Source organism: Schistocerca nitens, chromosome 3, assembly GCF_023898315.1.
Source record: "Schistocerca nitens isolate TAMUIC-IGC-003100 chromosome 3, iqSchNite1.1, whole genome shotgun sequence".
Classification (NCBI taxonomy): domain Eukaryota; kingdom Metazoa; phylum Arthropoda; class Insecta; order Orthoptera; family Acrididae; genus Schistocerca; species Schistocerca nitens.
Genome location: NC_064616.1, coordinates 561,535,096 through 561,561,900, shown reverse-complemented (window position 1 = coordinate 561,561,900; position 26,805 = coordinate 561,535,096). Strand labels below are relative to the sequence as shown.

Sequence of the window (26,805 nt, the reverse complement as noted above, 5' to 3'; positions counted from 1 at the left end):
TGTGAAGAATTTGCAGACATTTTTGCGCCGGGCCTTGGTTGCGCTAAGAACTATGAAGCACATTTGGAACTGAAAGTAAACGCGCAACCGAAATTTTTCAGAGCGCGCAATGTTCCCCACGCATTGCGTGATGAGGTCACAAGAACATTACGCGATTTAGAATCACAAGGTGTAATTGAACGTGTGCAGGCTTCTCTCTGGGCCTCACCCTTAGTCGTTTTGCCAAAACCTTCCGGAAAACTGAGACTGTGTGTGGACTTCCAGGCAACAGTGAATTCACAACTAGTGATTGCAACTTTTCCCTTACCCCGCCCGGAAGACCTTTTTGACAAACTGTGCCCGGGTAAATATTTTTCTAAGTTGGACCTAGCAGAGCGCGCAATGTTCCCCACGCATTGCGTGATGAGGTCACAAGAACATTACGCGATTTAGAATCACAAGGTGTAATTGAACGTGTGCAGGCTTCTCTCTGGGCCTCACCCTTAGTCGTTTTGCCAAAACCTTCCGGAAAACTGAGACTGTGTGTGGACTTACAGGCAACAGTGAATCCACAACTAGTGATTGCAACTTTTCCCTTACCCCGCCCGGAAGACCTTTTTGACAAACTGTGCCCGGGTAAATATTTTTCTAAGTTGGACCTAGCAGATGCGTACTTGCAAATACCACTGGACGACGAATCCCAGCGAGTTTTGGTGGTTAACACGCATCTTGGGTTGTATCGCTTCAAAAGACTGCCATTCGGGTGCGCATCCGCCCCTGCATTGTTTCAGCAATATTTACAAACTGTTTGTGCGTCGGTCCCTACGGCAGCAAACTATCTGGACGATATTGTGATCTCCGGACAGACAGCAGAAGAACATTTAGCCCACCTCCGCACATTATTTCAGGTATTGCGACAAAATGGTCTTCGCTTGCAGAAGGACAAATGTGTGTTTTTTGCTTGTGACTTACCATATTTGGGACATGTAATCAATGCCCAAGGCATACACCCCAGTCCAGAGCACCTCCGTGCCATACAAGACTTGCCTTCGCCGCAGAATTTGAAGCAGCTACAGAGTGTGCTGGGTAAAATAAATTACTATCATCGCTTTCTGCGCAATGCCTCTTCCATTTCAGCTCCACTTCATCGCTTATGCCGTAAAGGTGTTCCGTTCGTCTGGACGACGGAATGCGAACGCGCCTTTCGCCAGTTGAAATCGGCGTTGCTTTCTAATCCTTGCCTTACGCCATTCGATCCCCAGAAACCCCTTTTGTTGATGGTAGATGCATCGGATTTCGGGATCGGTGCTGTGCTTGCGCACAAAGATGGCTCGCTTCATCGCCCTATTGCCTTTGCGTCGAAATTGCTCTCATCTGAGCAAAGAAATTATTCACAGATAGAGAAAGAAGCTTTGGCTCTCGTATTTGGTGTTACTAAGTTCCATGATTTCTTGTATGGTCGTCACTTTACCATCATCACCGACCACAAACCTTTGACATCGCTTTTTCATCCGAACAAGCCTGTACCTCCACGTACAGCGCAGAAATTCATTCGCTGGTCAATTTTCCTCTCGCAGTACCGCTACGATATCTTGTATTGGTCCACTGCTAAGCACGGCAATGCTGATGCGTTGTCCCGTTTGCCTGTTGCTGAGGATAAAGCATTCGATTCTTCCGAACTGGCTTGCATGTTCATTGATTCGGAAATCGATGACGTGGTCGAATCGTTTCCGATTGATTTTCGTCGTGTGGCTACCACCACAGCTGCTGACCCTGTCCTTGCTACCGTTCTGCGTTTTGTTGCTACGCACTGGCCCTTGTCAAAGTCCCGGATCGAGGATCCGTTGGTTCGCAGATTTTTTGCTCACAAGGAGAGACTTTTTGTACGACGTGGTGTTTTGTTGTTGCGTTCTGATAATGATCAGTCCGGAGTCGTGGTCCCACGTTCGTTACAGTCCTCTGTCTTACGGCTTCTTCACCGAGGACATTGGGGTATAGTGCGAACGAAACAACTTGCTCGTCAGCACTGTACTTGGTTCGGAATCGATGCTGCGATTACGAATATGTGCTCTTCTTGCATGGCGTGTGCCGAACAACAACCCGCACCACCGTGGAAATTCTTTGCATGGCCGAAAGCCACTTCCCCTTGGCAACGATTACACATCGATTTTGCTGGTCCATTCTGGAATGCTCGATGGTTGGTTGTGGTGGATTCTTTCAGTCATTTTCCTTTTGTTGTCCGGATGTCTCCCACGACGTCATCAGCCGCCATCCAAGCGTTATCTGCTATTTTTTGCATTGAAGGTCTTCCACAGACTATTGTTTCCGACAATGGCCCACAATTCGTGTCTGCAGAATTTCAGTCATTCTGCAAGGCCAATGGTATTCAACATCTGACATCCGCGCCGTTTTCGCCACAGTCAAACGGTGCCGCTGAACGATTGGTCCGGACTTTCAAGTCACAGATGTTGAATTGAAACAGTCGCATTCTCGGGAGGACGCGTTATTGCTCTTTTTGTCCTCGTATCGCTCTCAGCCCCGAGATGGTCGCTCGCTGGCTGAGTTGCTCCACGGTCGTCCTCGTCGAACCTTGATGTCTTTGCTGCATCCGCCGTATCAGGTTCCTGTGCAGCGGCAGACTCCTGTTTTTGCTCCAGGCGATGTTGTATTCTATCGCAACTATCACGGTTCACGGCGTTGGCTCGCAGGGCGCATTCCTCGCTGCCTCGGCCGCGCGATGTATTTGGTTTTGGGGGCCTCTGGTGAGGTGCGTCGGCATCTCAATCAGCTGCGCCTTTGTCGTCGCCTGGGTTCTGCCGCTCCCCGTCTGCTTTCAGCGACGGTGCCGTCCGGTCAGCGCCCTGGGGACCCATCTACTGGCTCGCCTCATCCCCAGGTGTTACCGACGCTGCCTTCCATTTTGCCTCATGGCAACGCGCCGCCGCCGCCTGTTCTCCCGCTGGCGCCGCCCGCAGTGGACGAGTCGCTGCAACCGCCTGGCGCCTCCCTGGGTCACGCGCCGCCGATCGTTTCCCGTGACCAGCCGTCCTCCGCCATGGAACTCTTGCCCGCTCCGGACCACATGGCGTCTTCGCACGTCGGGTACCCCACCGCAATGGAGGTCAACCCTTCGGCCCCTCCTGTCTCTCTACGGGCGCATACACCGCATGTTGACGTGCACCCTGGACTAGGTTTTCAGGCGTTTCCTAGCTCCCCTCGGACCGAATGGCAGGGTGCGGGTGGCACAGCCTCGCCTGTTGTTAGGCTCCCCACCTTATCGCATGCGTCAACATGGGGTCCTCCTCATGGCGGGCGGAAGCCTTATAACACGGCCGTTCACCGATTTGCGGGGGAGGAATGTGGTGTCACCGCAAGACACCACACTTGCTAGGTGGTAGCTTTAAATCGGCCGCGGTCCATTAGTACATGTCGGACCCGCGTGTCGCCGCTGTCAGTGATCACAGACCGAGCGCCACCACACGGCAGGTCTCGAGAGACTTACTAGCACTCGCCCCAGTTGTACGGACGACGTAGCTAGCGATGCACACTGACGAAGCCTCGCTCATTTGCAGAGCAGATAGTTAGCATAGCCTTCAGCTAAGTCAATGGCTACGACCTAGCAAGGCGCCATTAGCCTTACATAGCAATTGATACTTATCGTATAAAGCATGTCTCATCAAGAACGATGTATACAACAAGGATGGATTAAAGTTAAGTATTCCAGAAGCTACGTACTTTTCTTTATAGCATTCATTAGGTATCCTGTTTCAGACCTCACGCCATCCTTCGTGTGTTTATAGCGTGCATAGCGGTCCCCTCAAATCACACTGTGTCGGCACTTCTGTCGACACATCAGTGCATTCGATTCTGTCTGATCACCTCACCCATTCGTGTCCATTGTGCATTCCATCCTGTCTGATCACCTCATCCATTCGTGTCCATTGTGCATTCCAATGGACTTGGTCAATTCCAGGAAGACGAAGTGACACCCACTACGTCCAGAATAGCTACAGAGTGGCTCCAGGACCACTCTTCAAAGTTTAAACACTTCCACTAGCCACCAAACTCCCCAGACATGAACATTATTAAGCATATATGGGATGCCTCACAACATGCTGTTCAGAAGAGATCTCCACCCCTTTTTACTCTTGCGAATTTATGGACAGCCTACAGGATTCATGGTGTCAATTCCCTCCAGCAGTACTTCATACATTAGTCAAGTCCATGCCATGTTGTGTTGCGGCACTTTCGCGTGCTTGCGGAGGTCCTACATGATATTAGACAGGTGTACCAGTTTCTTTTGCTCTTCAGTGTATATACATCAAATATTCCAGAATATACAAACATAATATATTTCGAGAACTTTCCACAACTGACAGTTACTAAATAACAAATAACTGCTGGTGGTTGGGTTTGAACTGACAATCTGTAGCATGCCAGCCAGCAACATCAGAGACTACGCTAAACAGCATGCACCATGTCTCATGCCAATACTGTTGCATCACTCTGGAACTAGGTCACTCAGCAGGCAAGACACAATCCAGATATTTCCAAAACAACCTTTTGGCCCATATGATTCTCATGCCTCTCTTTTTACACACACACACACACACACACACACACACACACACACACGTAAGTGAAACAAACCTTAAGTGTGCATCATTCAGAGTCCCTGGAAGCAGTTTTCTGCACCAGCAAAGAGTTCTTGGCTGACCTTGTAGAGGTCTGTATAATGTGAAGGAAAGTACTTTCAAAAGATAATAAAGAAAATCTTTCAGAAAAACAGGCATCCTCTTGCAAAAAGGAAAGGCAAGAGATTCAGGAATTTGCAGCAAAAAAGACACCAGATACATACAGCTGGATAAAAAGGGCATAGATAATTTCTTAAGTTAACTGCTGACAAAGAGACAGAAGCAGAAGAAATAATCACAGCAGCAAAAAATGCCCCCTTATACCTGTAAATTTCTTGATGCAGTTATCAATAAAAACAAACACTGTTCTCCAGAGATGACTCACAATACACTTTCCTTGATGGGTATGTTGAATGGCTAAGCAGGAATGGCTAGAGAACAAATGCAAGACTGTACAAGCATGGAGGAGGAACATACACTATGTGGTCAAAAGTATCCAGACACCTGGCTGGAAATGACTTACAAGTTCAGTGAGATCTAAGATATGACACTGGAAGAAGAATTTAACAAAGTACTGAAAGATATAAGCCAAAACAAGGCTCCTGGAAAAGACAACATTCCCTCATAATTCTTGAGATACTTGAGAGAGCCAGCCATGACAAAACTATTCCATCTGGTGTGCTAGATACTGGTAGATGAGATAGACGAAATACCCCCAAAACTTCACCAAGAATGTAATAATTCCAATTCCAAAGAAAACAGGTGCTGACAGATGTGAATATTACTAAAATGTCAGTTTAATAAGTTATGGTTCCAAAATACCAACATGAATTATTTACAGAAGAAGGGAAAAACTGGTAGAAAGCAACCCTAGGAAGTATCAGTTTGAGTTACAGGAAATGCAGGAACATGAGAGGCAATACTGACACCACAACTTATCTCAGAAGATAGGTTAAAGAAAGGTAAACCTACTTTTCTAGCATTCATAGATGTAAAGAGAACTTTTGACAATGTTGACTGGAATTTTTTTTTTTTTTTAATTCAAAAGGTATCAGGGATAAATTACATGAAGCACAATGTTATACACAGTTTGTACAGAAAGCAGACTGCAGTTATGAGAATTGAAGGACAGAAAGGGAAGCAGTGGTTGAGGAGGGGGTGAGACACGATTGCAGACTACACTTGATGTTATTCAATATATACATTGACCAAGCAGTGAAGGAAGCTGAAGAAAAATTTTGATTGGGAATTAAAGTTCAGGGAGAAGAAATAAAAACTCAAAGGTTTGCTGATGACATTGTAGTCCTATCAGAGACAGCAAAGGAATTGGAAGAGCAGTTGAAAATAATGGACAATATTTTGAGAAGAGGTTATAAGATGAGCATAAAAAAAGAAAACAAAGGTAATGGAATGTAGTTGAACAAAATCAGGCAATTCTGTCAGTATACAATCAGGAAATGAGACACTAAAAGCAGTAAATGAGTTTTGTTATTTGAGCAGCAAAATAACTCATGATGTCCAAAGTAGAGATGACATAAAATGCAGACTGGCTACAGCAACGAAATCATTTCCAAAAAAGAGGAACTTGTTAACATCAAATATGAACTTCATGTGTTAGGAAGTCTTTTCTGGAGGTATCTGTCTGGAGTGTAGTTTTGTATGGAATTGAAATATTGACGATAAGAAGTTCAGACAAGAAGAGCATAAAGGCTTTTGAAATATGGTGCTACAGAAGAATGCTGAAGATAATAAGTTGGACAGATAATGTAACTGATGAGAAGGTAGTGAATCAAATTTGGGAGAAAAGAAATTAATGCCACAATTTGACTAAAATAGGAGTTTGTTTATTAGGACACATTCTGAGGCATCAAGGAATTGTCAATATTGTAACTGAAGGGAAGTGTGCAGGGTAAAAACTGTAGAGGGAGGCCAAGGGATGAAAACAGTAAGCAGGTTCAAATGGATGTAGGTTGCAGCAGTTATTTGGTAATAAAGAGGCTTGCACAGAAAAGACTAATGTGGAGAGCTGCATCAAACCAGTCTTCAGACAGAAGACCACAATAACAGGGTGAAACACACAAATATGAGATATTCAGTAAAAAGAAAACACAGTGAGAGACTACATATGAAAAAAAAAATTGGATAGTTACAGCAAAAGTCAAAATTCAAAAATTAGCATGTTCATTAGTCATTTATTTAAAAAACATGTGTCATCAAATTTGGGTGGAAATAAATTAGGAAATTTCATTAGCTGCAACAATTTGCAGTGCTTACTGGCTGAACAATGTACACAAGATATCAGAAGCATTTGAAGGTTGAATAACATGTACTTACTAGTTTTGAAACCAGAGGAAAAAAGAGAGAACATTAAAACCTTGGGTTCTTGTAGCTTTAAAGCAGTTTCATCACCTTTCTTGTACTTTTTTTCCATTTCATGCTATATCTTTCTGTTTACAAAGAAGGGAATAATTTACAAGTTCTAACAGGTTACAATATAAAATATCTTTTGATCTATGCGCATGTCAGGCCTGCTCCAGATAATGTTTCTGTACCTGGTAAGCAGAAGCTGTTTTTATGTGCCAAATTGTGTTTATGTTAATGTGTGACTTCCATACATTAGAGATCATGCAATTCTGTACTTTAATTAACACTTCACTTTTCATAACTTAAAGAAGGCACAAGAAAACCTTATATGGAACTTACCTGTAATTCTTAACAAGCAGGCGAGTGCAGGTAGCAGGATCTAAAGACTGCAAGCTTTCACAGCGTACCAGATCTAGAGGCAAGTTCAGATCTTGTCCCATGGCAGGATTACTCCGTAAAAATCCAATGGTAGAACGTAAATTGAAGGCATGTTCAAAGTATCGTTGAGCTTCACCTTCACTATCCACTGTTGATATGCTATCTAGTTCAGTAACAAAGCTATCTAGTGATTCATCAGATAGCTTCCCCACTTCAAACATGGTTACTGCGTGATTCTTCAACCCCTAAAGTAAAAAAGTAAATCACACAGTAAACACACACAGAAGGGTACAACTGATGTCATTAAGTAGTAGAACATGGTGCAAGTAATGCAAACTCTTATTCTTTTATGCAGGACCACTATAAGTGCAACTCCAAAACTAAAATAAATTCTATAAATTGACTTGAGCATACAGAAATGAAGTGTTGAGATGAAAGATGTTTAATAGTTAGCTTCATATAACACAAATCAGAAAAAAAATGGAGGTGGGGGCAAGATGGAGAGACATTAGTGGAAGCAATAATTTGGGAATGTAAGTAAAGTGCAAGGACTGACAAAACAGTCAGATGTTGGACAAGAGAATGTAGACAAGAACAGGAAAAGGAAAAAAATGGATGAGGAACATGAGGTCAGTTGAACAAGGATAATGTGAGAAATCAGTCATGGCCTTAATGGAGGAATGAGCCTGCCCTTCATCTGAAGCATTTGGGGAAACTGATGCAAATTTAAGTTAGGAAGGTTGAATAGGTATTTGAATCTTACATTTCCCGAATCTGAGTTAAATGCCTTAATTGTGGTAGTGAGGAACCCTGGATATTAAGAACAGTAGAAAATAATACTATCCAGACAGCAGAAAATGTGTTTGAAGAATAATGAGGCAAAACTATATTGAACATACAGGAACAGAAAGAATTCTATGTCTGTCTGCTCTTGGAATGTCTGTCATATATTGGAGTAATGCATTCCTACAATTCCAGTTTCTCCAAAAAATGCTGGTTCTTTTGCCATTTTCAATTTCAGTTGATACAACACAATTCATGATAGTGTTCTTATTTTTTTTAAACATAACCACTTACTTTATTTGAGCTTGTGGGTTACATACAATAAGATATTCCATATTTGTTGCCTAATATTAGAAATTTTGCCGTTTTGTGATTGGATTATAATATAATTTCCTTGGAAAAAAAACCATATGAAAGCAAGATGTGATATTTATGAGTCAAATTTTACCGGTCTTTTTCTTATTTAAAGATGTTTTGGCTAATGTAATGTACCATATTTTCACTGTGCTGACCTATTCCCCCAAGTATAATAATATATACTGAGGAAATGATCATTATTTCCAAATCTATATCTAATGGGAGTCTGCCCCCAATCCTGCTATGATCTTCACACTTTCAGCTTTCTTTGAATATCTTGTACCACTGAATACTGCAAATAGGCAACAGTAACGGTTTATCGTCAACTAATACATTTCTACAGTTCTTTCATATTCCATCAACTGAGTCTTCAGTCACTTCTTGGTAGAACAACTTCATAATTATAAATGATAAGCACAGTATTGTGTATATTCTACAGTGTATACTATAGAACATACACAACAATAATTTATAAACATTTCTTATTTCTCAAGTCTTATTTCAATTTAATCACAATTTCTTGACATGACACGTTAACACACGTTATTACCAAAGCCATTAGCTCTCTTCGGAATGGTTATGAATGACTCAGTCAAATACTTATTCGTAGCTGAACATTTCTGAAGGCTGAAAATAAAAATAGTTTTCAGACTGACTGTGTGCAACTGCCACTCCAAAGTTGTCACATTCCCAATAATTCATTTCTCTCTCTTTCTTTACATGTCTACCTGCAATCTCTTTAGATTTGTGTTTTCATCAGCAGATTCTACATATTACCCAAATAATAATATGAAACAAGAGTCTATTGAGAGGCATCCTTTCCAAATCCCTCTATCAAAATGTGTAACACAACTTGAGTTTCCAAACCCAGGAGAATTCGCTTTCAGTGAACATGACTGTAAGATATTTTAAACATCAAAAACATGTCTCCATTTGTTGCCATTTAACAAAAGATATTCAACTGCTGATATCCTTCTCTTCCTAACCTGATGTTCAAGAGCATATGCCTCCTAATGACACAACACAGCACCTTAACACTCATGTGATGGGATGCAGTGGACCACACATTGTGCTACTGTGGCTCTCCTATAGTCATCTTACCTGTCATATCTTATTGGCTAAATCATTTCCCCGAATTCCCCAACAGAATCTGAGTATCAAGATACATTTCTCAGGTGAGTATGTATGCTGAATAGCTTCGATGGTAGTCATGAAATCATTGTAGATGATGGATTTCTTGGCAGTGCCATTTGACCTCTTCCTGAGTTGCTCTGCATTATAAATGGTAAATCATTTGGTGAGTTAATTTTCAGGATTCAGTTTGTGAACAGCCAAGGTACTCTCCCTGTCATATTTGTCAGTAAAAATATTATAAGACATCAACAGTGAAGAATGGTGTGAAAATTCTCTTTATGTGATCTTTCTCTCTCTTAAAAAGTAAAGAACTTCACTTTTGGGGGATATTCAACACTGCCAAATTTTCTGATGACAACTCAATAAAAAAAACCAAGCACAACCACAATTGTCAGATGCCTAGATGGATACAGCAAACTTATCAATATCACACTATTTGTTAACTGAGTTATAGTGAAACAATTTATACTACATACATGCATGCATGTGACTATACTAGTATCAAAACTGCAAAAGGAAACAGCTACAGATAGTTCAAAATGGTTCAAATGGCTCTGAGCACTGTGGAACTTAAAATCTGAGGTCATCAGTCCCCTAGAACTTAGAACTACTTAAACCTAACTAACCTAAGGACATCACACACATCCATGTCCGAAGCAGGATTCGAACCTGCGACCGTTGTGGTCGGGCGGTTCCAGACTGAAGCGCCTAGAACCACTCGGCCACTGCAGCTGGCAGCTACAGATAGTGCTCCACTGTAAAATATCTGTAATAACTGTTACAATCAAATAGCCTACATCACAAGTGTATTCCTCAGCAAGAGCAGTATATACATATTAATGAGAAGGTGTAGGTTATTTCGCTTTTTAGCAGCTGTTACACATATGTTGCAGTGGAGTACTATCTGTAGCTGTTGATTTTTACAGTTTTAATACTAGCATAGTCACATGCACATGTATGATGTAAATTGGTTCAGTATAATTCAGTTAAAGAATATTTTCATATTGATATGTTCTCTGTATCTACCTAAGAGTCTGAAGATGGTGATTTTATCACCAAACCCAGCTGCAAATTAATAAAACTAATACACACAGCTGATTGTCTTGTTGCTACACATAAATTATGAACAGCCACTGACCCATTATCCAATAAAAGATTGAGTGTAGACTTATTTGCTGTTCTCCCGAATTTCAAACATTCATCTACAAATTAACAATGATAAATAAATATTTCATTTGTTGTGTTACTCAACAGGAAGATACATGCATCTATGATTTTTTTTAAATTATAGATCATATTTTTAAACACCCATTACAAACTTTGATGACTTTTAGTTGAAACTGAGTAGGTACGTTCGAAACAGTAACATTTCCAGGTTGCTGAAACATAAAAATGTAGTGTAATGTACTCCCCTCCCCCACATCTCCTACATGAAAGAGTGATAGTAATTTACTGCGTATCTTAACTATAGCTTTTGTAACCATTTACTGTAGTAACAATACCCAATGATAGTAGCTGTTGTTGTTGTTGGCAAACATGCTGCTGGTGAACAGTTAAAGTAGATCTACTAAGTGACACAAATATACTGTTCATTTTGAAGACCCCGTAGCAACTGAGCATTACTATTAATAGGAGATAACATCAGTCTGATGTAATAAAAGACACAAATACATGCAGTCAAAGTGCATTAACTAACTGATAAACATAATTATATGCCAATTAAAACATTCCACACTGCATCATAAGACCATGCAGAATCAAGTAAAGTGATGATCACAAATAAAATTTTTTTCACTAGTCAGGCAAACAGAGGGTCAGCATGTCAGTTCCATTCATGATCTGCATCCTCAAAAGGAATTGAACCTAAGATTTTACTGTTTGAAGTAAAAATGTTATCAAAGAGTTATTGGTTGAGAAGACAAAATACTGATTATCAGTTAAACACTGTCTCTTTTGTGGCAGCTTCTGGCTTTTAAAAGAAGTTTTCAATTAATATTATCAGCAAACTGAAAGGAAACAAACATGCTCTTAAACTGTGTCATGCTTATTTCAAGAAAGTATTCAAACACTGGGGATTTTTAATTGCTTATAACACAGTACTGTTTTATGGTGAAATGCACATTATTTTAAATTATTGGTGCACCCCACATGCCCAACCATATAGTTTCTTTTCAACTTCCAGGGTTGTTAGGGACATTAAATGATGACAGAAAATATTATTCTTTCATTGGGAATAATGGCACTGACATTTCTCCAGCCACACACTCTTTACCTGAATAAATCTGTGGATAAATTAGAGGCAGCACTCACTGGAGATAAGTTGCCCATCATGAGGAACGCAGTTAGTGTTGAATCAAACAGAAAGGCAATGCGCATACTTCGTGGCTGGTTTGATAAGAAGGCTGCTTCGACCTCTTCTGTACCACTTGATGCATCATCAGTGGGCGTTGTAACTGCTTCACTAAATGGCGAAGTCAGGTCAAGAGGTACTGGTTCTACCGATATGCTCCTGGAAATAACACTAAAGCTTAATCTTTGTGCTACAATATTTCTACATTACATTAATACACAAATGAAATGCACAGACACAGAGTCACATCATAACCACAGTCAAGTCCAAATCTGAAAGCAAAGTCCATAATGAAGTACAAAACTTACCACTGAATGCATGTTTACTACAGATACCACTATACAAACAGAACAGAGCTGCCTCCTGGCCAAAGAGTGCTGCTACTGAATATTCCAGAATATACAAAGATAAGAAATTTCATATATCTTCTAGAAATGATAAATACTAAAGAACTAGTATTTGCTAGTGATTGGATTTGAACTAGTTACACACAGCATACCATCCAGTAATGCTAACTGTTACTCCACAGTGCTTGCAGCACAGCTCATGGCATTGCTCCTTCTCATGGAGGAACACAACAACCTGCTCCTTCAGAAGTTCCCAACTGAGCCGATTACAGCAACCTATATCTAGATCTATATCCTGTGTTGCAGGGCTGGATGATTATCTTGTTTGGGTCACGCTGTCACATCCTACTCGCTATGATAAACATCAAAGGTAATCCCTCCTGTCGAAGCTTCGCTATCAACAAGCAAGCCTTCAGTTTTCTTGAACGAGAAGCCCACATCAATCTGTGCCTCATGACTGTAGTAATGTTTGATATGGGGGAGATGGACGATGTTTCTACATTTTTGTCTTCTTGATGAAGTGTCATAATTGTCAACTTTGTATATGATTGCCAATAAACAACAAAGGATATGATGCAGCTCAAAATAGCATTTTAGTAACTTTTCCCATACTCCCACTTTCCATGTAGATGTAAAGCCCTATATCAAGTCTCCTGCACTGTATCTGTTTGGGCAGTGTGTTATTACCACTCTCAATATTGCGGAGAATTACCTTCTGCTTTCTGTTCTTAAAGTAAAGAGGCGAACCAATTGTACGCTACTCCCCTTACTCCATAATGTTCCAACTTCTGCAGTAATATTTTGTGGTTAACAGTCAAAAGCCTTCGTTACATCAAAGAAAACACCTAACGTTCGCAACCTTTTATTTAATCTGTCCAAAACCTCACAGAGAAAAGAGACTATAGCATTTTCAGTTGTTAAGCCATTTCTAAAACCAAACTGAACATTTGACAGCAAATTATGTGAATTTAAATGCTGCAGTAACCTTGTATATACAACCCTCTCGATAACTTTAGCAAACACCGATGGCATAGAAATAGGTCTATAATTGTAAACATTATCCCTGTCTCCCTTTTTATAAAGTGGCTTCACTACCGAGTAATTTAATTGGTCAGGAAACCGACCACTCCTAAAGGAAAAGTTACAGATATGGCTAAGTACTGGGCTAACATACATGGAACAATACTTCAGTATTCTGCTAGATACCCCGTCATATCCATGAGAGTTCTTGGTCTTTCGTGATTTAATTATTAACTCAATCTCCTTCTTGTCAGTATCATGGAGGAGCAGTTCAGGTAACAGTCTCGGAACACTTTTTTCTACAAGCGCTATATGATTCCCTGTTGGGACTAGGTTTCTATTTAGTTCACCTGCTATATTCAGAAAGTGATTATTAAATACTGTACATATATGCGACTTATCAGTAACACGGACATTCCCACTACGCACTGATTCTATATCCTCGACCTGTCTCTGCAGACCAGTCACTTCCTTTACGACTGACCATATGGTTTTAATTTTATTCTGAGACTTAGCTATTCTATCTGCATACCACATACTTTTTGCCTTCCTAATAACTTTTTTTCACATAGTCATCCTGGATATCATCTTGTTGAAAGGGGAGCAGTGCATCCATTCTCATTTTGGCCTTGCAACCATGAAGCAGAAAGAATAGTGTGAAGCTTTTAATGTCTTGCTTTGCTGTATTATACACAAATGTCATATCAGACAGTACTGAATACCAATACGTCTGACATCATCAATGTATCTGCCATAAAGTGTTCTGCGACATCATTTGTGTGTGGCAGGCAGTAGTCATTTTGTAGGTGATATTGCAATGTGAAATTACTTCTGACACTAGTCTCGACTGGAAATCATATTCATGAACATAGACAATCGCATGGCATCCGCTGTTTTTCTAAATGATGTCTTCCAGAAAGAACCTTGTAGTTTCCGGAGCTTCAGCAGAATACTGAAGTATTGTTCCATGTATGTTAGCCCAGTACTTAGCCATATCTGTAACTTTTCCTTTAGGAGTGGTCGGTTTCCTGACCGATTAAATTACTCGGTAGTGAAGCCACTTTATAAAAAGGGAGACAGGGATAATGTTTACAATTATAGACCTATTTCTATGCCATCGGTGTTTGCTAAAGCTCTGGACGAGATACAGAGAGACAGGAACTGTTGATGAGATGCTTCGCCCAGACCGCCAAAGGGCTATTACTGCAGTGGATGACTGCTACCTATGGATTATGGCTCATAGGAACCCTAAAAGCAATACCACCATATTGAATAGTGCTTTTCATGCAGCCACAGGACGCCGTGTTACGACTCAAACTGTACGCAATAGGCTGCATGATGCACAACTTCTCTCCTGACGTTCATGGCAAGGTCCATGGCAAGGTCCATCTTCAACCAGACTATCATCGGAGACGTGTTTGGAGGGAACTCGGCCAGGCTGAACACCTTAGACACACTGAACGGCGAGTGCAGCAAGGTGGAGGTTTCCTGCTGTTTTCGGGTGGCATTATGCGGGGCTGACATACACCACTGGTGGTCATGAAAGGCACCGTAATGGCTGCACGATACGTGAATGCCATTCTCTGACTGATAGTGCAACCATATCGGCAGCATATTGGGAAGGCATTCGTCTTCATGGACGACACTTCGTGCCCCCATCGTCCACATCTTGTGACTGACTTCCTTCAGGACAACGACATCGCTCGACTAGAGTGGCCAGCATTAAGCATGCCTGGGATAGATCGTTGTTGAGGAGTGGGACAATCTGGACCAACAGCGCCTTGATGAACTTGTGGATAGTATGCCATGACGAATACAGGCATGCATCAATGCAAGAGGACAGGCTACTGGGTATTAGAGGTACCTGTGTGTACAGCAATGTGGACCACCACCTCTGAAGGTCTCCCTGTATGGTGGTACAATGTGCAATGTGGGGTTTTCATGAACAGTAAAAAGGGCGGAAATGATGTTTATGTTCACCTCTATTCCAATTTTCTGTATAGGTTCCGGAACTCTCTGTTGCAAAACTTTTTTTGATGTGTGTACTTTGCTGCCCTCATAATGACTGAGATAGTTGGGGCACACTATTATCCAACAATTTCCAGGAACCTTCACAAGAGGGCGATTTCACTCTGATTGAATGGTGATGCTGCAGACAGATTTGATATGATATGCCCTAGAGGTAATTGCAGCATGTGCTTCTTTACAGTGGCACACACAGTGTACCAGATTGGTAGATACCTGTCCAATGATACCTGCATCTGTTCAGTCCAGAGTCTTCAAGAATCTCAGGTTGACCAGATGTCAAAACGCCACGGAAATACTTCAGTACTGCTGGCTGTAAATGAGCTGGGACACAACCAACAATTTCCACGTCACTGGATCATAATTCCTATTATACAATGTTCTGTCTAAATACTGGAACTGTCTTTTGTGTTGTTCCTCATTTTTAAAGCTTTTACAGGTTTCAGCAATGTTGGAACTTCCCCCTGTTCAGCATCAAAGTAATTTAATGCAGTGATGACTGAGATTTCATTCACACTGCTGTGTTCGGCTAAAGGATTCCTTGAAACGCAATTGGTGTCCTTGCATGTGTGTTCAGTTTTGTATATCACTGTGACACTGTACTCCTGAAGCCTTAGCACTCCTCTTACCAGTTGACATGACGAATCCTTCACGCTAGTTAGCCAGTGGTCTATCACAATGGCAAATGGTTTGTCAAATTATTAGAGATGGAACTTGATGGCCCAAACAACAGCAAGGCACTCTTTTTTGGTTGCAGATAGTTCATTCCAGACTTGGAGAGTACTCTGAAAGCATAAGCTATCACCTTTTCAGTACCTTTCTGAATCTGGAGTAGAACTGCACCTACCCCATAACCACTAATGTCAGTATGAAGTTTCATCTCAGAATTGCTGTCATACAATGCTAGGACTGGAGATGTCACCACCTCCTAAGGACAAGAAAAGATCTTTCTTGCACCTCATTCTGAGAAAATTTGTCATCTCCCTGCAGCAGTTCTTGAAAGGAAAGTGCCTTATTACAGAAGTTCTTCAGCAATCACCAGTAGTACGAGCACATTCCAAGAAAACTTCTTGCATCACAAACAACTAGGGTCATGCGCGCTCATGTCAAAACTGTAAAACACGAAGACAATAAGAAGAGTTAATGATGACTACTCGTCAATCCCTACTGACGGAAGAGAAGACAGCTAAAAACAGGGATGTGGAGAAAGGTCTATAAAATATGCCATGGAGGTCCAGAACTAAATATTAAATGGACTTTTCCATATTGCTACGATGGATAAAAAGTAAGACACGATCGACAGCCCACGTGTCATTTGCTAAAACAGCCGATAACTCAGATGGCAAACGCAGATGGGAATGTGAGCAGTCAAAAAAAAAAAAGGGCATTCTGTCAGGAAATGGTGGACAGTTAAAAGTTTGGTGTAATGTGCACAAAGTGGTGATGGAGCACCACTTATCAAATGGTGATGGCCAAAAAGGCAGTGCCCAATACACAACCTAGTTAGAATGATATATTCATGGCGAGAGTGCTGAGATGAGGTCATCCATGCCGCTGGGAGAGGCTTAATAACCCAGAGCTTTTTCCCATGAAGGGAGGGCCAGTGGTGATGCCAAAGTGACAGTACCTGCTGACAGACGGCAACACAGAGGTCATCGGAGGGAGTGTACAAACTAGCAGGCTAAGGTACGAGAACTGCAGCCTTGGCAGCAGCATCAACGGCCTCATTTCCTGTCAGACTGATGTGACTAGGAACCAACATAAACATCACAGTGGCTCCATCAAGAGTGAGCAAGTGACAGCTTTCCTGGACCCATTGCACTAAGTGATGGATGGTGTGCAGCACACAGAGGCTTTGAAGGGCACTGAGAGAGTCGAGCACATGACACAATTGAAAAGCCTGTATTTCCAGATATACTGCATGGCCTGAAACAGGGTGAAGAGCTCTGCTGTAAATACTGAGCAGTGTTCCGGAAGCCGATACCAAAAAATGTCGGTGACAATGACAAAGGCACACCTGACATCAGAATTAGTCCCAGAGCCAGTAGTATATACAAAGGTACTACTGTGAAATTCTATATGAAGGTCATGAAACTGAACGTGATAAAGTGAAGATGGAGTAGTGTCCTTAGAAAGCGAACGAAGGCCAAGGTGAACACAGGCCATCGCATCAAGCCAAGGTGGTAAAGGGTTCACACCCACTGGGAAAGTTGCAGGGAGCGACAAGTTAAGCTGCTGGAGCAACAGCTGAAAGCGAACTCAATGAGGTAATGAGAAGAGGGATGTGCCCCATACTGGCGATCAAAGGAGTCATTGAGGAAGGAAGCATAGGACGGGTGGCCATGCATGGCAGACAAATGGCATGCATATATGTTGAGGAGAAAGTCACGGCAGTAGGACAGCGGTAGTTCGGCAGCTTCTGCACACAGACTCTCAACCAGGCTAGTGTAAAAGGCACCAATGGCCAAATGGATGCCATGATGATGGATAGTACTGAGACGGCATAAGAGAGACAGATATGCAGATGCACAAATGAAACATCCATAGTCTAGTTTCGAACAGACAAGGGACCAGTACAAATGGAGGATGGTGTTTCGATTTGCACCCCAAGAAGTACCATTGAGGACCCGTAGGACACTGAGGGACCACATACAGTGGGCAGTCAGGTAAGACATGTGGGAGGACGAAGAAAATTTCCTATCATGCAGGAGCCCCAGGAATTTCATAGTTTCAATGAAAAGAAGAGCGAGAGGCCCAAGATGTAAAGATGGTGGAAGAAACTAATCACGCTGCCAGAAATGTATACAAACGGTTCTGTCAATGAAAAGTGGGCAGGAGATGCCCGGCAGGACGCAGACCATTATAGGGGTAATGGCAATAGCAAAGAGGACAACGTTCTGGACGGAATCCTGAGGCACACTGTTTTCCTGAATAAAGGTGTCCGACAAGGCAGAACCCAAACGGACCTTGAAAACTTGGTAAAATTCCAGCAAGAAACAGGGCAGGTGGCCACGGAAGCCCCACGCGTAGAGAGTACGGAGGATACCAGTTCTCCAGCAGGTGTTGTAGGCTTTCTCCAAATCGGGGGGGGGGGAGGGGGGGGGGGGAACCAGCCACAGTCTGGGATTTCAACAGTAAACCATTCATTATGTGGGTGGAAAAAGTGATGAGGTGGTCAACTGCAGAATGTCATGCTCAAAATCTACACAGTGCAGTGGTTACTAAATTGTGAGACCTGAGCCACCATGCCAGCCGGGCATGAATCATACATTCCATCACCTTGAAAACACAGCTGGTGAGAGAAATATGGTGATAGCTAGAAGGAAGGTGTTTGTCCTTACTAGGTTTAGGTATGGGAATGACAGTGGCTTCACGCCAGCATTTGGGAAACTTGCCCTCTGCCCAGATGCGGTTGTATGTATTACGCAGAAAGTGCTTGCCAGCAAGAGAAAGGTGCTGCAACATCTGTATGTGAACAGCTTCTGGGCCTGAGGAGGAGGATCGGGATGAAGTGAGAGTGTCTAGCTCCCTCATAGTAAAGGTGGCAATGCAGCACTCACAATTCGGAGAAGCAAAGGGTATCGCCCAAGTCTCCTCCACTTGTTTCCAATGGAGAAAGGCAGGGCGATAGTGGGAGCAGCTCTTAATCTCCAAAAAAATGGCAGCCCAAGGTGTTGGAGGCAGCAATAGGATCCACGATGACATTGTCTGTTACTGTCAGGGTAGAAGTTGGGGAATGGATCTTGGTCCCAGAGAGCCCTCAGAGGTTGGCCCACATAATGGAAGAGGGAGTGGAACTGTTTTTTTTTTAAAACACACACACACACACACACACACAAACACACACACACACACACACACACACACACACACGGGAATGAAATCCAGCTAGCGTTTTTGCTATCCCAAAGAACGCAACAACACTGTGCACACATCTGTTTATAACAAATGTAGTTTTCCATCGTAGGACGACAGTTAAAAACACACAGAGCACGTCTCTGCATGTGAATTGCGTCACAGCATGCCTCAGTCAACCAAGGGGCCAGGACACATGGAAAAGAAAAAGTGCAAGGAATGGAACGTTCTGCAGCGTTTAAGGTTAACGTTTGTAAGATACTCCACCTGGTCATCACAACTGGGGAAATCTTGTTCGTCGAAGGTCACCAGGGAGGAGTAAAGCCTCCAGTTGGCCTTAGTAAGCTGCCATTTGGGTGTGTACGGAGGTGGGGTATGAGTCAGCAAACGGACAGCACACTGGAAATGGTCGCTTGTGTATGTGTCGGAGAGAACAGACCACTCGAGACGATGGGCAATGCAGGATAGGTCCAAATGGGAATATGTGAGAGAGGAGTCTGAAAGGAACGTGGGCACTCCTGTGTTAACGCTGAAGGTGTTAAGCTGGGTAAGGTCAGCCAAGAGGGCACCTCTCAGACAGGTTCTGCGAGGAGCCCGAAGAGGATGGTGGGCATTAAAGCCACCGAGCAGCAGAAAGGGTTGAGGTAGCTGCCCAATAAGCTAGAGGAAGTTTGCCCTGGTGACATCGAGTGATGGAGGGATGTAAACAGTACAAAGCGAAAAGGTTAAGTGAAGAAGGAAAAGGTGAACTGCAACAGCCTGAAGACAGGTAGTCAGGAAGATGGGTTGACTATGAACGTCATCCCATATGAGCAGCATGACTCCCCCATGAGATGGAATGCTGACTTCAGGTGGAAGGTCAAACCAAACTGGGAAGAAATGTGAAAGCTCAAAGCAGTCATAAGAATGCAATTGTTTCCTGAAGGCAGAGAACAATTGGACATTGTGATTCTAAGAGCAGTTGTAAATCCTCTTTGTTGGATCAAAGGCCATGAACGTTCTATTGGAGGCGAGTCATGACAAGGAAGAAATGAAGGGGTGTCACCTCAGCAGCTGCCAATAGCCAGCCTGTGAAGACTCACTGCTACAGAGCACAGAGGCAGGAGGATCCTGCTCCGTTGTGTCTACAGAAGCATCGGCTTTCTTCTGCTGTCAGCTTGCGGAGTCCAGCACAGAAATATAGTTGGTGGTGCACACTGGTGACACAGAGGCCAGCCGGGCGAGGGTATCACGTGGTGACACCGTCAAAGAGGATCTTCTAGTCAGTGAGGGAGAAGACCATTTGTCTTTGTTTCACTTCTCCAAGCCTTTCTGGTTACCAGAGGAAGACTCGGGTGTTGGTTGGCTGGAGGGGTGTAGGAAGTCTTCACGAGAATATTACTTCTGTCCTTTCCAGCCTGCCAGTTGTGCAGCTGGTGACTTCACCCAGTGGGGTGAGAGTTTAATGGCTTTTTGCACAGCTGGACAAAGAGACGGTGATGTTACCATGACACTAGGCGATTTCATAACCTCAGAGCTGAATCTGAGGTCACATGTCTGGGTGGCCATGTCCTTCATGGAGCGAGATGCAGCAAGAACAGTACAGTAAGTGCCAGACACTGCAATGCAGAGTTTGCAACTTGCCAATCACTTGCGAGCGACCAGGTAAGGTACTTCTTCCTTTACCCAGATTTCCTGGACAGCCTGCTCATCAAGATACACCGGACAATCTCGAGAGGCAGCGGCATGGTTGCCACTGCAGTTGATACAGTGGGGAGAAGGAGGTGGGCAATTGCCCTCATGAGCCAACCTACGACAGATTACACATCTGGCTGGTTGAAATGATGACACTGGTAGCAGTGTATCAGGTTTGGAACGTACGGTCGGACTGTGATAACTTCACAGTCTGCTTTAATTTTGGACACAAGCACCACTCTATCAAAGATGAGAAAAAGAGTGTGTGTGGGCACTGAGGAGGCATCTACCTTTTTCATCACACGATGGACGGTAATGACACCCTGATCAGACATTTGGATTTTGGTCTCACTCAGACCATCGAGCAGCCTAGAGTAAATAACACCATGGGAAGGAGTCGGAGTTCTATGGGCCTCAACACAAACAGGATAGCCATGGAGAAGTAAAGCGGCAAGCAGTTGCTGTGCTTGAGAATCAGTAGTAGTCTCCAAATGCAAAGTGCCATTGTGTATCAAGAGCAGGATTTCACAGGGCCGGCAACTGAATCAACAACTTTCTGAATTAGAAATGTATTTATTGTTGCAAAGGACTGACCATCTTCAGTACATGGAACCATGAGGAACTGTCGTGCAGCTGGGAGGGTCTTTGAATTGGGAGCTTCACTCCATTTACGTTTGGTAGATGTGGACTGCAAAGATGATGAGTGGCTCATTGCAAGAATGTACCCCATGATTGCCAGCATCTCCGATGGCATGCTCCTTCCAACTGTGAGCCCCTTTCACAAGGGGACACAACTGCCTTATGTGGTTGTTCATACCTCAAGTCACACCTCCCGAACACCTGACAGAGGGACCAATCCACAATTTGGGAATGTAACAGCACAGACAATCACCCTTCCTGGACCTGGCCTATACAAGGGGGTATGTGTGAACCCTACCTGTCGACTCGGGGCTGGGAATTATGCGTTACCCAGTCACCTGTTGCATGTCAGACGAGTGGGCCAGCCTTCAGGAGTGCACAGGGAGGAGGAAGATGAAAAAGAGGAGCCTAAAATTCCGAAGCGCAGGAAGGCTGTGAGAAGGTAATAAGGAAAGGAAAAAGGAATGAAAAACAGTGGTATGACTGTTCTTATGTCAGCTACAAACAATGTGGAACATTCCCAAAAACACCCCAGACATGTTCCCCAAGAGAGAGGAAAAAGAATAGCAAGAGGATAGACATACAGCATGGAAGGGAAAAGATGTTGCAAAGGCTGGGGCCCTGTGGTAACCAAGCACGAACCCGCCACCCGCCAAAGAGAGAGAGCCCCCTGGGGGCAGAAAATCTGTGACTGCTCTTATTTTCTCTGGATCAGTCTGCACTCCACTGCCATTAACTTAGGTTCCCCAAGATTTTTATTTCTTGGGTGATAAAGAGGCACTTTTTCTTATTCAGGCGGAAGCCTGCAGTCAGAAAACACTTCAATGTGATTTTGATACGGCTTAAACATTCTTCTGATGTCTTTGATAAAACAGCAATGCCATGCAGACAATGAAGACACATTGTCCATTGAAGGTGTCAGAGAAGGTTGCCAATCATACACTCTAAGGTGGCTGCAGCATTACAGAGTGCAAATGGCATTGAAGGCAGTCTTTTCCCAGTCCGCCTCATTGACCTTGATTTGCCAGTAGCCTCTTCATGTCCATTGTTGCGAAATACTTGGCTCCTTATAAGCAGACTAGGATGTCAGATAGGGTATGGGGAAGGACTTCATCCAACAAGTTCTTTGTTCGAACTCTTTCCTATTTTCCTTGACATGCTAGCACCACCTGATGAATTTCTCTGTTGTTGTGACATACTTTACTAGAAGAGCTTGCTTTTTACTTGCCTTCTGTGATTCCTTTCATCAAGTGTGAGATTTTGTCACATCTGTCATATTTGGAATCACAATGTGGCATATTGTCAAAACATTATGCATCTAAGGTTATTTCATTTCCCCAATATGTTGGGCCCTCTTCTTCAATTGATTTTCCACGAAGTCGACTTGTTGCTATTTATCAACCAAATTTTTTATTCAGTTCGGCCTTGAATTTGTCCCATCTATCAAGCTTCTCTTCATTATTGTCAAACTGCTGCTGGGCTGTGCCAACCAAGTATAAGTATACATTTGCCAATCACATCATGCCATGCCTCCTGTTATATTTCACACCTCTATTGAAGCCATTCCGCTGTTTTGTCAGGTCCTGAACAACATCCCCAGAAAACTATGATGGATGTCTGATGTGTAGCTAATGTACTACTGACTAAGAATCCATTTGTCCACTGAATATATGGACATGGGAAACAATACTGTTTGTATTCTGTTTCTGTTGTTGTAGCCAATGGCCTTTACGTTGCCTAATTAGAGGCATGGTGATGTACCTGTTCTGAACTACCTGGTGTCTTCACCAAACAATGTCATGTCATAACCACAATCAAGTCCAAATCTGAAAGCAGGGTTGTCAATAAAGTAAAACATTTAGCACTGGAACCACCGTAGAGCCAGAACCGACCTGCCTCCTGGAAGGAGAGTGCTGCTATTTATGCAGACATGAAGTGTTAACATTGCAGAATGTGCAAACATTACAAACAGCAAAATTTTGAGAACCTTCTAGAGATGACAAATACAAAATAACAAACATTTGCTGATGATCAGATTTAAACTAGTGACATGCAGCACACCAGCCAGTGACACAAACTACTACTCCAAAATGCATGCAGTATATCTCATGGGAGTATCACTGTAATAACAATTAACAGTAGAGATGATAACCCTTAGATTTATAAACTTCAAAAGATGCAAAATCAATTTATGTTTTCTCATTTGTGTGTTTTTCAGTGGCACTCCAACTGTTCATGCTTCAGCAATACACAAGTAACCACTTACTTAAATGATACTTTCTATTCATTTCACTATTTGCGGAGAACAATATGGTTTGCCTTCCAATAAAAACTCTAGACAATCTTCTCCCTCATTCAGGAGGATAAAAATACATTATGTATAAAATCATCTTACAGCAATAACAATTACAAAAATAATAAAGCATTAATATATCCAAGAAATAAATTCTATGAGAATCATGCTGGTAAGTTTAAACTAGCTTTGCGTAGCTTATTAAAGACTATAATGGAAGGTTAGGGTTTAGCATCCCAATGACACTGAGGCCATCAGAAACTGCTCATTAGCTCAGATGGCAAGATGGAGAAGGAAATCATCCATGTCCTGTTCAAAGAAACAATCCTGGCAGTGACCTTAATCATTTAGTGAACAAATGGAAAACCTAAATCTGGATAACCTTACACAGATCTTAACATCACTTCTCCTAAACATTCAGTACACTAACCACTGCACCACTTTGCTCAGTAAAAAAGATTATTAGATGGTCTAGGCTACATTACCAATAGATTTATTATCTATATGTGTTATTATACAGTTTCATTCAACAGCTTTCATTCTGTCACACTTCATAAGTATTTTAAACAGTGATTAAAAGAACAAGAAAGAGGATCAGCCCAAAGGGGATTTTGGAATGCAGAAGACGATGACATGGATAGTTCCATAATGCACCATTCAGAAAGAGGAACTGGTCATGGGGAGGAAAAAGGCGTGGGGGAGGGATTCTAATAATGTAAGTGAGATATCCTAAGAAGTATGATCTGAAACTAAATGGTTACTTCTGATCTGAAGCCCAGTTTGGAGGTGGCCTCTGATACATACGGCCAGTTGATTTATTACCCAGTCCTTGCAGGATGTTTTCAAGTTGTCGTAGCAGACTTGATAGTTGACAGATGACGGCTTCATATGTTGCTCTACCAATGGTGGTAAAAAACTATCCATCACAAGACTGGAGAGAGGCAGAGGGAGTGGGTGGGAGGGTTGCAAGGTGGGTTATAAACTTGGGTCATTACCAAAGATTTAGTCGCTGGAGTATGGGGTTTTAGGAGATGCAGAAAGGATCTCCCATGAATTGTTCAAGTTTGAGGTGGTATAGTATGAGAAAGGGATGTCTTTATAATTGGTTAACACTAATGCAAAGGGTATTAGGAGTTGCGTCTACAGTAAGGGAAATACTACACTAATGGCCATTAAAATTGCTACACCACGAAGATGACGTGCTACAGATGAGAAATTTAACCGACAGGAAGAAGATGCTGTGATATGCAAATGATTAGCTTTTAAGAGCATTCACACAAGGTTTGCACCGGTGGCGACACCTACAACGTGCTGACATGAGGAAAGTTTCCAACCGATTTCTCATACACAAACAGCAGTTGACCAGTGTTGCCTGGTGAAACATTGTTGTGATGCCTCATGTAAGGAGGAGAAATGCATACCATCACGTTTCCGACTTTTATAAAGGTCCGATTGTAGCCTATCGCGATTGTGGTTTATTGTATCGCGACATTGCTGCTCGTGTTGGTCGAGATCTAATGGCTGTTAGCAGAATATGGAATCGGTGAGTTCAGGAGGGTAATACAGAATGCCGTGCTGGATCCCAACGGCCTCGTATCACTAGCAGTCAAGATGACAGGCATCTTGTCCACATGGTTGTAATGGATCATGCAGCCACATCTTGATCCCTGAGCCAACAGATGGGGACATTTGCAAGACAACAACCATCTGCACAAACAGTTTGACAACGTTTGCAGCAGCATGGACTATCAGCTCGGAGACCATGGCTGCGGTTACCCTTGTCGTTGCATCACAGACAGGAGCGCCTGCGATGATGTACTCAACGACAAACCTGGGTGCACGAATAGCAAAATGTCATTTTTTCGGATGAATCCAGGTTCTGTTTACAGCATCATGATGGTCGCATCTGTGTTTGGTGACATCACGGTGAACGCACATTGGAAGCACGTATTCGTCATCGCCATACTGGCGTACCACCCGGCGTGATGGTATGGGGGTGCCATTGGTTACACGTCTCTGTCACCTCTTGTTTGCAATGACGGCACTTTGAACAGTGGACGTTACATTTCAGATGTGTTACAACCCATGGCTCCACCCTTCATTCGATCCCTGCGAAACCCTACATTTCAACAGGATAATGCACAACCGCATGTTCCAGGTCCTGTACAAGCCTTTCTGGATACAGAAAATGTTCGACTGCTGCCCTGGCCAGCACATTCTCCAGGTCTCTCACCAATTGAAAACGTCTGGTCAATGATGGCCAAGCAACTGGCTCATCACAATACGCCAGTCACTACTCTTGATGAACTGTGGTATCGTGTTGAAGCTGCATGGGCAGCTGTACCTGTACACGCCATCCAAGCTCTGTTTGACTCAATGCCCAGGCGTATCAAGGCCATTATTACGGTCAGAGGTGGTTGTTCTGGGTACTGATTTCTCATTATCTATGCACCCAAACTGCGTGAAAATGTAATCATAGGTCAGTTCTAGTATAATATATTTGTTCAATGAATACCCGTTTATCATCTGAATTTCTTCTTGCTGTAGCAATTTTAATGGCCAGTAATGTATTTGGCCAGAAGTCTTTGGTCCGCTATTGCTGTTGATTCAAAAGATGCCAGCTATGTTACCAACAGTATGTAGGACTATTTCTTGCTACAGTTTCAGTGCATAACATCCAAGGAATGCTTTCCACAGAGGTCTGATAAGATAAAGAACATGTTTTTCCATTCTTCCTAAAATAAATTCCAGTTATCAAATTATGTCACAAACTGACTGGACCTAGAACTTCTCCACTTTATGCCAAAAATGTCTGATAGTATTCATGTCACAACTATTAGCAGGTCATCCAGCAAATTCACCAGATTTTCTCAGAGTGAGGCTGACATATAAAGGGTTTGCTTTGACACTTTTACCACAGTATTATACTTTTGCTATTGGCTGAAATGTTTCTACTGACATCTACATTAATTC

General features: G+C 42.7%; 1 protein-coding gene across 1 annotated transcript in view; it reads right to left on the bottom strand.

Moving 5' to 3' along the window:
• LOC126248467 (protein FAM91A1) overlaps positions 1-26,805 on the bottom strand; it is a 183,234-nt gene that overhangs the window by 62,373 nt on the left and 94,056 nt on the right. Inside the window, exons 7-8 of the mRNA XM_049949478.1 lie at positions 11,940-12,138; positions 7,317-7,600 (exon numbers count right to left, since the gene is read on the bottom strand). Of these exons, the coding sequence (XP_049805435.1) occupies positions 7,317-7,600; positions 11,940-12,138 (483 nt within the window). The remainder of the gene's footprint in view (positions 1-7,316; positions 7,601-11,939; positions 12,139-26,805) is intronic.